Source organism: Gorilla gorilla, chromosome 12, assembly GCF_029281585.2.
Source record: "Gorilla gorilla gorilla isolate KB3781 chromosome 12, NHGRI_mGorGor1-v2.1_pri, whole genome shotgun sequence".
NCBI classification, from domain to species: Eukaryota; Metazoa; Chordata; class Mammalia; order Primates; family Hominidae; genus Gorilla; species Gorilla gorilla.
Window position 1 is genome coordinate 42,722,004 of NC_073236.2, and position 14,503 is coordinate 42,736,506.

Here is a 14,503-nt window from a genome sequence, read left to right on the forward strand (position 1 = left end):
ACTTAAGACGCTAAAGGCTCAGCTTAGTTGAGTCCCTATATATTGTACTTAAAAGTATTTAGCAGTGGTAGAGCAACGATTTTATAGACAAATTCCCCCCAATCTCACTTAGCTGTCACTCACTTTTTTCCTCCTTCTCTCATCTTCACTCCCTCTCCCTGTGATATCAATGCAGGGGTTAAAAAACCCGGAAAACTGTGAGAGCAACAAGGAACAGTTATTTCTCCCAGACAGGCCCTGTGTCACTTTCATAAATCAAACCCAGCCAGATGGCCATGTATTGGGTTGCATTATTTTAAACACCAAATCGTACTAAAAATCACAATCATTTTGATTTGTGAAATCTGAAAAAGGCCCCATGTATTAAACAGAGAGAAGAAAAAAATGAAGACAAGAAACCACAATTTACTTTTCCTTGCCTTCTTGTTCCCTATTTCTCTTGCTGCTGTAATCCCTATGCCCAGCAAATTTACAACCTGGAGTGGGGGTGGGGGAGAAGTTCACCGTTTTGGGGGTGTCTAGAGAGGCAAGCAAAGAAGTCCTCACTGGAAAGCTGAGGACTGGTCAGGTTGTTTTTGTGTGGTGGATACTACTGGCACGTGAGATGGAATCTTGTTTTTCCTATGGGAATGGTGGTGGTTGGTTAGACAAGTAATGGGTCTATTAAAAAAATTTTAGGAGGTATCTACTTAGTTGATTTAGCTGACAACAAAAGAGCTAACATTAGATTTCACACTGTTTTCTATTAAAAAGCAAACTTTGCTGATTACTTTGGAAGAATCCCTGATTTGGGGGTAGCAGAGTAACTTTTAATTGGAGAAGCTGGGAAAGCAAACCCATTTTGTTTCATTATTTGCATTTTATAAAGTGAGCGAATGCTTGCACTCCATTTTTTTTAATCAACCCTTTGAATGTAATTACAAAATGAAATTCATGGTTGAAAAACAAAAGAGGGCAGATACAACTGAGAGGTTTTGTGCTAAGGCTTATATTGTTACACATGTAAATAATGAAAATATTGTTATATATCACCAGATCTTTTTAATGAATTTGGTCATTGTGTTCCTTTGCAGCGCAAGTGTCTTGTGCTTCGTAAAGTGCCCATTTGTTTCCTCCATTTCAATCCAACCCCCCCCCCTTCCAACCCAAAGGAAAGTGACAAAGTTCTGTTCCATCAGCCTTGCTAATCCCAAGCTAGGCCCACTTACAGTTTACAGTCTCCTGTGGCTCTTGATCAGTTGTCCAAGCCTCCGTCGCTCCCACAACCATCTTCCCCTGGCAAGTCTGTGCGATAAATCATTCAAGGTGTGTTGAAAATAGTCACTTTGCTATTGTTGCTCTGCCTTTTTTTTTTTTTTTTTTTTTAGTACTTAGCCAAGGACTACTTCTTTGTTCCGAAGAGAACTGTTCGTTATTGATCTTAGCGATTCCCTTTGCTGCCCTGTAGCCTCCAGTGTTTGCTCATGACCATGCTCATAATCTGTTTTGTATGAATGGTTTTGAACATTCAGAGAATAATTGGTTCTAATATTAAATGCAGTATATACTATTGATAGTTTTATCGATAAGTGTAATATTTTAAATAATTTTAACAATTAAATTTGTTTTTTAAATTATATATTTGTAAAGTATTTATCCTGTTGAAAGCAACAATATATTGTTGTATTTATTCGTTTATTTTTGTAATAAATGATCAACCTCTTCAAGCTAAATCAAAAATGATACTTTTATATATTTATACAAAAATGTACTTTAAGAGACGGGCATATTTGCACTAATTTGTATGTAAATTGAGTAAAATCCATTAATAACTTGTAGCTTTCAGTACTAAATTGAAGGAAGAAACATTCTCTCCACATGGAGTTTAGTTTGCCCAAGTTCCAGGGTAATTAATCAACTCTAAAATGGATGCAACAAGTATTGGCACTGGATGCAGACTTGAAATTAATTATTTAAAAGGTGGACCTGATTGTTTTTTTAAGGCAGAAAGACAGAAATTAAAGAATTTTCTTCTTTCATGAAATGCACGTGGCTGGCTGCAACGATTAGAGCAGATGCTATGTTTCAGTGATAACCTAATACCTGACTGTGCTCAGACATCTACGTTGGGAAAGGGAGTTGTAATAAGAGTTGGGAGTTTGAGGTTATCAGTGACCCAGAAACAAGGTGATGTGAAAAAAAGAAGAGTTGTGCTAGACTGAAGAAAAAAATTAGATGATCTATAAAATGACTGTGAGTGGAGAAGCCCCTTTGTCCTAGTCCAGCTACTAACAGCATAAGCAATCAGCACAGGTGTTGTTGTCGTTGTTGTTGCTGCTGCTGCTGTTGTTGTTGTTGAGTGATGCATGTGAGAAGTGTGGGGCAACCTCTCAGGCTCTCCAAGTTCTGTAGGTCGGTTGGTCATCTCAGCTCCTCAGGGCTGCTGGTCTGAGGGCCTGAAGTTCACCCATGTGACCTTCTGGGTGCAGGATCCCCACGGTAGGCTTGACGTTGATTTCAATAAGGAAAGCAGAAGGCTCTGCGTTTGCATCCTGAACTTTGCAGCCTAGGAAAGGAAATAGTGCGCAGGCTGGAGGAGCTGGGGGTGGGGGCAGCGGAGATAGCAGGAGGGGTACTTATGTAATCAGATTCTTTGATTTTGTTAGCCTGGCTCATGGCCTATTAATTAGATTACTCTCTCTTTCATTCTTGATTTCACATCCGTGTTTGTTCCTGTATCCTAAAATGCGGGCGCGAGCTTGGCGAGCAGGAGCCTATGATGTCACTGCCGGCCAGAGGCGGCCGCCTGGCCTTCTGGCGGGCTGTGGGCTGCGTTCTTGATGAGTCCGGTCTTCCTCAAGGAAGAGTTGGCTCTGGAAGTGACCTCAGAGGGGTCTGGGAAGAGGGCAACAGTCATTCTCTTGGCGGCACGATGTGTGCGCTAGTGTGTGCGCGCGCGTGCCGTGTGCATGTGGGTGCGCGTGAGGGGAGGGGGAAGCGGAAATTCGCAGTCTGGACCCCGAAGCCCTAGGGGTACAGGCGACTGGGTCAGGTGTAAGGCCTGCCTCCGGTGAAAACCCCGGATCAGAAGAGGCGGAGGGGGAGGGGGACCCGAGGCAGCCGGGCGTCCAAAGCTCGCTTCTCTCCGGGAGGGAGGGCAGGGCTGGGCGCGGAGGTGGGGCGGTGGCGGTCGCGGTGGGGCGGCCGGGTCCCTGCTCGGCCCGGCACGGCCGGGCGGCCAGACTGTGGCAGCTGCTGTGGGTCCCACAAGTTGTTTTCCTCGTGGCGACCATTCAGCAAAACGCACGAACCTTTCTCAAAGATTTAAATTTCGCGGATGAATTACCATACACCCGTTGCTTAGCAACTAAATTCAAGCAGGGCTAAGAATATGCAAGCTTTTTGTATTCTCATTAATAAAAATGCCACTCTGACACAGCAACCCGACTTTGGATCACTGCAACTTCTGTAAAAGCCGTAGGAGAATACAAACCGATCCTGCCTTTCAATTACAGATCAAAATGGCTTGAAACGCGATGTTTTGTTCATCTATCTTCCTAAAAAGCGATGGAAAAAATAACGGCTTTCAAGAGCAATAGTAAATTCTTTTTTTTAATGGAGTTGTCTATCGGGGTTACTGATAATTGTCAACTGAACCCTTTTGAAACACAGGTTTAAATAAACCTTTTCATAAACATGTGCACTCTCTCCCTCAGTCCCTCCTACCCTCTGATCCTGTTCTTCCCCAGCCTCATAATAACAATTATTATTATTATTATTATTCTGGAAACACTCAGGCCTGTGGAGCCCTAGAGACTAAAGGGCAGTCAGCAGAGTAATGAACAAACCTGGGGGCTGGAGAAAGTCCAAGGAATTGAGGAGCGAAGGAAAGGGAAACTTCTGAAAGTTTCCCTGGAAGGTTGAGGGAGTTGCTGGAGGCTGGAGTCGGCTCAGGTTCCAGAGGTTCTGGCGATAACTTTCTGCAGGGCTTGTGGAAGGAAAGGTAGAAATGCCTGTGGGTCTCTGCGCGACGTTTGCGGATTTTCCGTTCTGGGGGGGTGCAGCCTCCTCCCAGGAGAATTGAGTTGCCGCCCCCGCTGCTGACGGTGGAGTTCAGAGGGGCTGAGTTCAAGGCCTGGCTGACCCGGGCTTTCTCTGAAATCCACCTCTCTGCTGCCCAGGGCCCTGGAGCCCTGGAGCGGAGGACAAAGTAAAGACGGATCTGGACCCGTGACCCCTTGGGTCTTCCAGGACTGTGGCCCAGCCCACAGACCAGGGCCCGAAATTGACGTGGGGGGCGTACTCTGTTTGTCTTCCCGAAGGACGCGGCGCGTGGAAGGAGATGCGCTGACTTGTTCCAACCCATAACCTTTCGCTCGGGTCCCCATGTGCGGGCAGAAGAAGTCACAGCGGAACAGCCTAGTGCACTGGCAGGGCTCATTGTCTGGGAAGACACCGAGGTCTAGGCAGCTGGGACTGCGGAGTGGAGGCAAGGCCGGAGGCGGCCGGCGGCTTTGTGGAAGTTTCGCGCCGCCAGGCCCTGCGCGCCGCACGGGGCGGTGGAGTTCTTGGGCAGCCCCCGGCGCTTGGCCTACGCCTCCGCTTCCCGCGTGTGGGAAACTCGAGCACCCTACAGGCACCAGGGTAAGCTGCCTGTGCCTGGCCCGGTGAGGGTCGCTCCCCCAGGCCCCGTCTCCGCCCGAGGACTGCAGGCCTAGGCCTACGGGGAGATCCTGAGACCGCGGTGTGCGGGCGCCGGCAGCAGGGCAAGGCAGGGACTGTGCCCAGTCCGCCCGCCAAGGAGATCGCACGCCGGCTTCGCTTCTGAAGCTGCAGACGGAGGCCGTGGTGAGCCTTAGAAAGATCCCGGGACAAAGGCGAAACCCCAGATTAATCCCCATAAGATTCCTAGGGAGCCATTCCCCCTTCTCCCCGCACTTTGGCAAACATGAGAACTTTAGAGGTGCCGCGTCCCCAAGTCAGCCTGGACGCTTAAACCCCACAAGTGACTCCATGTAACCCGATTTCTTTCTAGTGAGTACCAAGAAACAGTGGAACTTAAACCATAAGTGGAAATATTTGCTGTATTATAACATGCTCAGAGGCATTAGAGTTGGTTTTTTTTTCCAGTAAAACATACATAATAAACAGGGAGCCATTTATTTACAAATACAAATGTCCTAGACAAGCCACATTCCATGTATGTAATTCATTAATGGAATTTGTTCATTTTTCTTCCTTTGGAAACAGAAATTTTTGCTTTAAAAAATGGCTTGGTCTTGGGGAGGGGGTGGGTGGGAGAGTAGTTTACCTGTTCTTTGAAAAGGGAGAAGTGTCCAGCCAATTCCTGTTTCGAAAGAATGCTAAACAATATAAAATAACCTTTTAAAATAGATGGAGAGGCTTTTGTTTTCTTTTTTACTCTTCAGAAAAGAAGTTTGTTAGTTGTAGTTGCTGTCACAGAATTGCCCAGTGGAAACGGACTGTTAATATCACCCTAGTTGACATGTGCGTGTATGTGTGCGCGCACATGCGTGTGAACAAAATTGCATTTTAAATGCCTTAAGCTGGATGGGAATGTACCAAAATTGTATCTGTAAAATGTACTCAGTTGCCACAGTTTTAGAAATGTCTGTGGAAATGTCCCCACCGGCCTGCCTCCTTCCTGAGAGTTTATATCTAGGTAGAGTGTTAGGTGATGACTTCCTAGTCACCGGTATGGCCAGGATCAGTTACCTGGCGAAACTGAGTCTGGTCTTTAATTCAAGAAGTTTTCTCTAAGTGAATCTCCTTTCCCTATAAGTTGATAGAGGGGTGTTGTTTGAGGGAGAGTTGTCCAGAGGAAGGTGGAATCAAGTGTGAATTATCTGTGTGACCCAGTGAGCAGTGAATAAATGTGAAAAGTGCAGAATACACCTGAGGTATGTCTGGGGCTTTGTAAGTTCCTAACACTAGACATGATTACATAGGACAAAAAGAATGATCACTGCTGCCCATGTTTCTTTATTGTAGCTACAAAATAATGGAATGGACATTGAGATGGAAGCAAAAACTTTTTAAATTTTTTTTCTTTTAAAGAAAAGGGACAAGAGGTGTTCTGATGAGCTTCCTGGGAGACCACACATTAGCTCTGTCCTGCAGGACTGCCTCTCCGCATAAGGCAAGCCCATTAAGTCGGCTGGAACATTGCACACTGAAATAGAATAGATGTTCATTTCAAAGAATTTTCCTTGAGCCAGCAATAAAATAAAAGGTGACAAAACCCACCACCCTCATTGTACCCAGGTTTAGACAGGGAAACTTCCAGGTGTGAGGGGGGCTAGCCAGATTTGTTCCTTTCTGCCCCTATCAAGGTCTCAGAAGGAGGGTGAGTCTGTGTTTCACTTACATTTCCAAGGTTGAAAACTCTCCTGCAGAGTTAAAAAAATAAATTAAATAGGTCTAATCAGAAAGCACAGTATCACCCAGAAAGTAACCAAATGAAAAGAAATGTCTTAGTAGCTTGGTCTTGAGAATCTTTAGGTGACAATGGTGAAAAAGCCATCATAGAACAAAACAACATCTACGAACTATTTTAAATTACCATTTCATGGGGAGAAATCTTTCAAATTTCAAAATCGCTCAGGCAAGTCTACTGATTCTACTTTGTACGCCTTAAAGACGTATGCCAAGCACAGCTTTAAAAACGTTTCACTCCTGAAAGAAGGTCTTTAACTCTTCCAATAACTATTTAATAGTTGTCCTGAATGTTTTTAACAAGAGAGGGATATTAAGTGAGTGGCCTTGAGTCCCAAGCAGTCTGGGGGAATAGAAGTGGTGGACACTCAAAGGCACGGAGCAGCCTGCACCTGAAACGGGCTTTCTGCTTTTCGGTGAGGAGGGGCGGCCGAGGTCAGCAGTATTTACATATGTACCTGATCCCACGGGCTTTCCTCTATTTATCAAAGAGGAGGGCCTGCAGGTGAAGGGGTGGAAGTGAGGGGAGAGAAAGACCAAAAGAGAGATCAGTTACCTTTCCCCTTTGTTCCTGGGCCTTGAACTGGGGCTTCAAGGAGGGGAATAAAAGCCCCCAGGGAATGAAGCTTCCACCTCCATTTGCATCATCCTGACACCCCCGCCAGAAAACCAAGTGCTGGCTGAGTTGGGGCAAAATGGTAACCTGAGGAATCCCAGTGTGAGTGTGTTACATAACATACAGAATCCTCTGTGGGGAGAAGTGCACTCACTTGATTTTCTCCAAATGACTGTGTGCAGGCGGAAAGCCCTAGAAAGGAGGAATGAAGACAAGTTAAATAGGAAGACTGTGGGGAAATGGGGAAACGTGTAGCCATATATGACAGGGCACATGTAAGCTTGTGTGCAGGTAAAGTCGTACTGCACCATCTGTGTGCCAGAGCATCCTTCAGAGATCCTGCCTAGAGCTGCACCTTGGCTAAGCAGGAGTCCATACTTTACAATGGTGGTATGGTGGGGGCAGTGGTACCCAAGACTACTGGGACCTGGTTGCCCTGTGGGGTAGTAGGAGCCAGGTTAGTTCACAACTGTGTCATCCTCAACCAGCTCTTTTTTGTCAGAACCCTCAAATCCTTAGCCTGGGCGGGCAGATTACCCCCTCCTCTGTGCGCCCTGCTGTGCCCACCGCAGTCGCCCTGCGGTGGCAGGAGAGCTACTCATTCAGCAGTAGCAGCATTGCGCCGCTGCAGCATCCCGAGGTCACATTCAGAAAGCCCGTTCTTCCAGGACAGCATCGCCCCAATACTGCAGGCGGGGCGAACCGTGTTTATCTGCCCCAGGCACGGAGGGGAGATTGTAACCAAAGGAAAAGAATCTCGCAGAAGGGGATCTGGAAGAGGGCAGTTGATCCTGGGCAGATCCTCTGCGCCAGGCCCTCTCCTCTGGGGACGAGCCCGGAGGGAACCGAGGGGCCCGGGAGGGGGAGCTGCTGAAGGCGCGCAGGCTGACAAAGCTATAACAAAGGCTCCCTACAAAACTAGTACTAAGGATCTTTAATGGATCACACACCTTGCAGGCGTGTCCCCAGCTCCCGGGACGCAGAGCCCGCTGATTGTTCCCCCGGGCTCCGCAGACGTGCCCGGGTTGTCAGAGGTGTGGGGCTGAAAGTCCAGCGTCTCGGCCTCTGCCCCTGCGCTCCCACAAGCCTGAGCGGGTAGGGGTAGGTGCCCGCGCCTGGGCCCGCGGGGCTTTGGTCATGGCTGTTCCCCGGGAGGCTCAGTTAGGTGGCAGCCTTGCTGGGCAACAGGCCTCGCCCTTGGTTGATCCGGGAAGGTCGCGGGCTGCAATCTGGCCTGACGAGGCAGGCCCTGAAGTCTCCCCGCTGGGCGATCAGAAGAGCGTTCGAGAAGCCGGGAGCTGGTGGGGTTGGCAGGGCGTCTGAGTCACCCGAGCTGCAGAACGGACGCCCCCACGACGCGCTGTGGGCACTCACAGCGGCTAGTTGGGCATTTCCCAGCAGCCAAGGCTGCGCACTCCGCCCCCGCTGAGGTCCCCTTTGGTTCCCGAGGACCCAGCTCCTCCCGCCCCTCTACTCGGCGCCCCCTGCCACCATAGAACTCTGGGGTAACCCTGGGCCCCGACCTCCAGCTGGTGGGTAGGAATTGGTGGGAAAGGACTGGCGCCCCAGCACCGGGAGACTGGAAGAGTTGAAATCAACGCAGGAGAACAATTAGGAAAAAGTAAGAAAAAATCACCCGGATGACCTCCAACTTCACCCCCACACCCTCACGGGGTTCTGAAGGCTCCGGCGCAGCTCCTACAGGCGTCTAGGAGTTGGTGGGAGAGGCGCTGCTCTGGCACCTCGCGGTCTCAGGGGTGGGGCTCAGCGCAGAGCGGGCAGCAGTGAGGAGCTCAGGGCCCGAGTTCAGGGCTAGGAGCAGGTGCAAGAACCCGTCAGGCAGCAGTGTTTCTCCTCCGCCGACAAAGTGGGTGGTGAGAACACAACTCTGGGAAAGGGGTAGGCGTGGATGTAAAATATAGTCAGTGACTGTTCCCCTACTTCTTGGTGTCCCCTTTCTTGAACTCAACTCAGGAGAAGCTCAGAAGCATCGCTGCAGACCTCAAACTTCCAGCTGCGGGCACCCACCGGCCAAGCCTCCCAGAGCCCAGGTCTGCCAAAGTTGGTCCAAGCCCTCAGGCCAGACCTCCAGACACCTTCGCTATCCACCCCCCACCCCTGCTGGACTGGGGTGGCCTAGGGCTTCCACTTCCCAAATGGCTGCTGCCTTGGGGCATGCTCTGAAATTCCAGCTGGCGGGTCTGGTTTGGGCAGAGGAGGTGGAGGCAATGAGTGACACAAGCCCCCACCCCTGGTTACAAACAGTGCAAATGAGATGCATTTAGGCTGATCACGCTACTGTATTTTATGCAACTGAATGTGTCTATGTCTTGTCAACTCTTCTAGTCAGGAAGAATAGCAGAAAAAAATCTTCAAAGATTTTCTATGTGTGTGTGGTTTCCAACTATAATTCCATATAGGACATGGGGTGAGGGTGGGGCAGGGAGACTTGCTGACGTGAACAACATTACATAAACCCTCCTAAAATGCAATCTTAAGCCACAAAGAAAGAACTGAAAACAGGTGGGGATGGTGGTGGTATTACCTTAGACACCTAGAGGTTCAAAAACCTCAGTGGAATGAAATGGGCCTGGGGTATTCTCCCTTTGGTGCCTCCCTAGGGAGAAGCCCTTTTGTCCTGGGTTATGGCTGCTAGCAAGAGACCTTGATGAAATTAGGTGGATTCCGGCTGGGAAAAGTTTAAAGCTGTAATATTTCTTTTAAAGAAACAAACTCATTTATATTTATTTTGGTACAGGGGACAGGTTCTGAACAATGTGTAGGCCCACCTAGGGGAATGTCAAGGGTGCCCTAGGAGGGGATAGGTTTTGTGACACAAAGGAGGCCCTGAAGGGGCGATGGAGTGTCTGTTCTCCTCTTTATGTCCATTTTCAAACAAGTTGTGAGTAGAGGAAGTCTGCCTCCAAATCTCACCAGACTCTCCCACCAGGTGTCCTGGGAACTGAGTGATGTGGGTCTCCTATAAGGTAAGTGGAGGGGGTGCCAGGTTCTAGGAGACAAATAGCTTCTGGTATTGTGCCCCAGTCCTACTTGTGCAGTTCCTCATGCACTTTGGGAGAGCTCTGGAACTCCCTGTAGGACAGCTGGACAGGATCACAGAGTCAATAAACCCAGAGCCAGCACCACCACCAGCCCTTCAGGCTTCTTTGCCTCTGACACCAGAAAGGGGAACAACTGATTGCCTTTTCCCTGTTCAGGGACTCTGCCTCTCCACCACCCCCCGCTCCCCGCCCACCTCCCAGCCAGGCTTGGTGGTGGGCAGATCCCAAGCTGAACTTGTTTGCTGGGAGTCCTTGCTGGGAGTTATAAGATGAGCCTTGTGGCAGCCTCTTGCCCCCTCTTTCAAGGGGTGTCCAGGGTCAGCGGGGAATTTGCTTGAGGGGAGCCTCTGGGTCCTCTGAGTTCTCAGGGTGCCTCTTGGTGCCCTGGAACAGAAAAGAAATTGTTGTGGACACCTCAGGCTCTCCTCTTTAGAACTGCCTCTTGGGTCGACTGTCCACTTACAGAAAGTGACTAGCTTCACCTTCAGGACTCAGGGCCATCATACATAAGCTGCCCACAGTCTAGGCCAGGCCAAAGAGGCTTGTCCCTAGGGAGGCACCAAAGGGAGAATACCCCAGGCCCATTTCATTCCACTGAGGTTTTTGAACCCCTAGGTGTCTAAGGTAATGCCACGCCATCCTGTTACCTGTGCAGGATTCCTTCCCTGCTGTATTTCTTGGCACTGCCTGAGGTGTGAGCTGCCCCACTGCAGGGCAATTAACTCTGACAAATAGAAATGGGGAGGGGGGCTCATGCGCTTCACATCAAGAGAAGAGGCCACCCAGTGCTCAAAAAGTATCAAAACTTTTCGCTGCTTAGCAGAGGAGTGTGCTTGTCACTAGCAGCTCAGGTTTCTGCCATGCATGCAGCCTGGGCATTTCCATACCAGCCTGGTAAACACATCAGAACCAGATGCTGCTGCTGCTGCTGTAGGCTTCCACCTAGGAGGAAGGTGAAGGGGAAATATCCCAAGCCAGGGACTTGAAGTTCATTGTTCCAAACACTCCTTGTGTCCTGAAGAGCTAAACTATGGGACAATGAGCAGAGATGACCTACATCAAGATGAACTGCTGGCTCCTCCAAGTGCCCAGCTGCCTAGCCTGCCTGCTTCATGGTGACTAAAGAATCCCTACTAACTGCCCCCTCCTTTCTTCTCATGGACTCCAGCAGAAATTTATTCCCTTCCTCCCTCCAGGCCTCCTCCTCCTATCCCAGAATGAACAGGGACTTCCATTTGGGATAAGAAGGGGTGTCAATCAAGAGGCAAGGAGGGTTGGCAAATCATCTTCAGTAATAAATAAACCCAGCTACACAGTAGCCTTTACACCAATATACTGTTCTCAGTAACCTTTTCTTTTCAGTCACTTAGCTTATGACAAGCTAAAGGCATTTCAACCCATGAGCAAAAAGAAAATTCAAAACATAGGCATAATTCCTTCTTTCTCTTTGCTGCCTGGGTTCCCCATTCTTCATTTCCTCACCTTCCAAACATCCCAATAGCCATTACCCCATCTGAAGAATTAAAACACTTGTTCCTTAAAATCGTCTAGGGTCTGCCGGATTATCAGAGTAATTGAAGACAGAAAGCACCCCTGCTCCATCCCAATTCTGCATCCAAACCAAGCACCATATATTGTGTAACTACCATCATCAGTTACACTTTGCGTAACTTGGCAGAGCCAGAAAGGAAGACTCCATTATTTACCAGCAGTAGCAATAAACTTTCTGAGAAAAATAAGTTCAACATTGACCATGAATACCTACTGGAGAACTCTTTGAAAACATAACCTGTTTTTTTTTAACCTCCTATTTTGGGGAAGGAGTGCGGTAAAAATATTAGGTAGCAGAATTTTAAAACAGCTTGATTACCTCATTTGGGTTTGGAGTCCTCAACTCCAGTCATTAGTAATAAAGTCATTAATAGTCATAATTGGTATTTAATTGCTTGATCTGATTGGTGCTTTATTCCTGATTCCATTTAGTTTCATGGAGAGGTACAGGTGGTGCAGTCAGTAAACGGAAGCCAGCCATTTGCAGGCAACTTTTCAAGCATAAGGGAAAGTACTTTTGTTATATTTGCAGACATGTGTCTCACACATTTCCCCCCTGCTTTTGGTAAACTATCTAAGAATAAACATTACAGATCTGGGCTTTAATTTCTCCAGATGGGATCATAAAGTACCTAGGAGGTGTGTGTGTGTATATATATATGATATAGAATTGAGGTCACATGGCTGCTGTTCACACTGCAAGCCAAAAAGAAACTCAATGCTCAATGCGAACGCAGAAAGAACTCAACAACTGAACCGCCAGTGGAATCCAGTATCTGGGCAAGTTCACTTTATTCCTTCGCAGGAAGAGGGTCAGCGGCGGCCAGCGAAAGTTTCCCCCGCTCTTTGAAGAAGGAGGTGACAAGACCTGCCAGACCTTCCCACGCGCGGGCCGCCTGGGTTCTAGGGCTTTCGTGACGTCTTCCCTCATCGCGCTCCCCACCCCCGAACACACACACACACAGACACACAGACACACACACACACACACACACACACACAGACTCTTCCTTGCTCGGGAAACTTGGTTTCAACCTGGCTCCCCCTTTCAAAACCCCCTGGAGAACTTCCCCTTCAGGGATGCCCTGCGCCCGCCGGCTGCGCCCTCCCTCTCCTCAGCCCTGCTCCTCCTGTCCGCTCCCCGGCGTTCTGGACTCACCCGGCACGGTCCTTCCATTCCACATACAAACAGGAAACCGGCCTCTTCGGGACAACATTTGAAACCACATTTTATCAACATCATCAAAGACCAGAGCACACACTTCGGGCTCTGAGCTCCGGAGCCCGCTTCTTGCAGAAAACCGGGTATGGGGGAAGGGCTGCAGGGGCGAGAAATCCTGCTTCCAACTGCGATTTCAGCTTTCTTATGGAAATGAACGCGACGGCCCGTTCGCCCCGAGCCTCCCTCCCGTTCCCAGCCCCTCTTCAGCTTACCCTTTCCTCCCGCTAACCCCCGCCCTCCCGGTCCCCGAGTTCCCGCGGCGGCCAGGCTGGTGCGGACGCACTCGCTCTGCGCCCGGGTCTCGGCGCGCGCGGAAACCCAGGCCGTGGGCTCCCCTCCGCCCCGCCGGCCCGCGCACAGCATTAAATATTCATAGGGATGCTACTTTCTTAAAGGAGAACCTACCGCGCGGGAAAGTTCACAGCCAAGGAGAGGCACAAAAGAAGGTCTCCGCGCTGGTTCTCAAGGGCGAGGAGACGCATCGCTTCTTGACAGTGCGCCTCCAGACTGGCATTAAGGAGAGGACTAGGGGATGGGATCACCTATCGTCAAGTCACTTATTTTAGAGGGGGTGGGAGAAGAGGTAAACTTGGTGGTGGAGAGAAAGCGCGCTCCCTAATCACCTGTTAAACAGTTATTTTAAAATTAGCTGTAGCATCTGACGCCCTAGGGTCCCCAAGGGCCTTTTCATGAGGGAGTCTGTTTAACTTCACTGGCTTTGGGAGCAAGAAAGTTTGCCCTTTGTTTCTGGAAACACGCCCACGCAGTACGCTTAGGTAACCTTACACTGAACAATTTCCTTGGAGCGGCTAAAACCGCAACAACCAAACTTGCACCTGCCCCATTCTCTTAAAAACAGGGCAGCGGCTGTGAGCGCTGGGCCGGTAAGTAAGGGCAGAGAAAGGGGCTGTCGTGTGCGTCCCAGCTCTCCGACCCGCATGTCCGGGACCCCTTTCCGCCCGCGCACCGCGGTCACTTGCAGCCGGCGCTGGCTGCTTGAGCCCGCGGCCGGGTCGCCCGGCTTCTCTCCGGGAGAGTGGCCAGGGCCTAGGCGCTAGCTCAAGAGGGAGAGCGAAGGGAAAAGAAGAAAGTTCTCCGACGGCCGCGCGCAGCTCCTCCCGTGAGCGCGCCCCAGCCCTGGGCCGGCCCGACCCGCGACGGGGCCACGCGTAGTGCCAGGCGACTCCTGTGCCCTGTGGCCAGCCCCGCGCGCGCACTCGCACTCACACACACTCATACTCACACCCCACGGTTCTTTTTGTTCCGGGCCAGGAGCACTTTCACAAGTGGTTAGAAAGTCTTGGGCGCCATCTAACGGGAGCAGCAAAAAGTTGACGCTGGGTGGAGGTTAGGCCCGACAGGAGCCCAGGATGGGCGGAGGAGATCCTCTCTCCCACTCTCTGCACTCCTGGGTCTTGACCCCCTGCTTCCCAATTACCACCACCAAAAACATACACACACACTGGAGAACTGAGGGGCCTCCGGAAACCTCCTTGCCCAGGGCCTGAGGGCAGCCCTGACTGCCCGCTCAGGGACCCTCCCCTGAGCCCCAGCCTTGCATGCCTTCGGGCGTTCCCTAAGGCGCACAGAAGAGGAAGGATCGTTTTGCGCCTGTCT

General features: G+C 50.0%; 1 protein-coding gene and 1 long non-coding RNA gene across 3 annotated transcripts; both read right to left on the reverse strand.

The window, feature by feature from the left end:
* Nucleotides 1-5,554: 5,554 nt before the first annotated feature.
* LOC129531857 (uncharacterized) lies at nucleotides 5,555-9,139 on the reverse strand. 2 transcript variants are annotated; one of them, XR_008677297.2, is made up of 3 exons: nucleotides 8,002-8,526; nucleotides 6,368-7,243; nucleotides 5,555-6,172 (listed from the first exon to the last, which is right to left on the reverse strand). It is a non-coding gene; the product is annotated as an uncharacterized lncRNA (long non-coding RNA). The 2 variants fall into 2 exon arrangements; XR_008677296.2 differs by lacking the exon at nucleotides 5,555-6,172 and adding an exon at nucleotides 8,688-9,139 and having other exon boundaries at nucleotides 6,219-7,243; nucleotides 8,002-8,349.
* Nucleotides 9,140-9,445: 306 nt separating this feature from the next.
* Nucleotides 9,446-13,720, reverse strand: LOC109025615 (uncharacterized). The gene is made up of 2 exons (XM_019020654.3): nucleotides 12,824-13,720; nucleotides 9,446-10,497 (listed from the first exon to the last, which is right to left on the reverse strand). The coding sequence occupies exons 1-2, from the start codon at nucleotides 13,247-13,249 to the stop codon at nucleotides 10,432-10,434; spliced, it is 492 nt and encodes a 163-aa protein (XP_018876199.1). The 5' UTR covers nucleotides 13,250-13,720; the 3' UTR covers nucleotides 9,446-10,431.
* Between the last annotated feature and the right edge of the window lie 783 nt (nucleotides 13,721-14,503).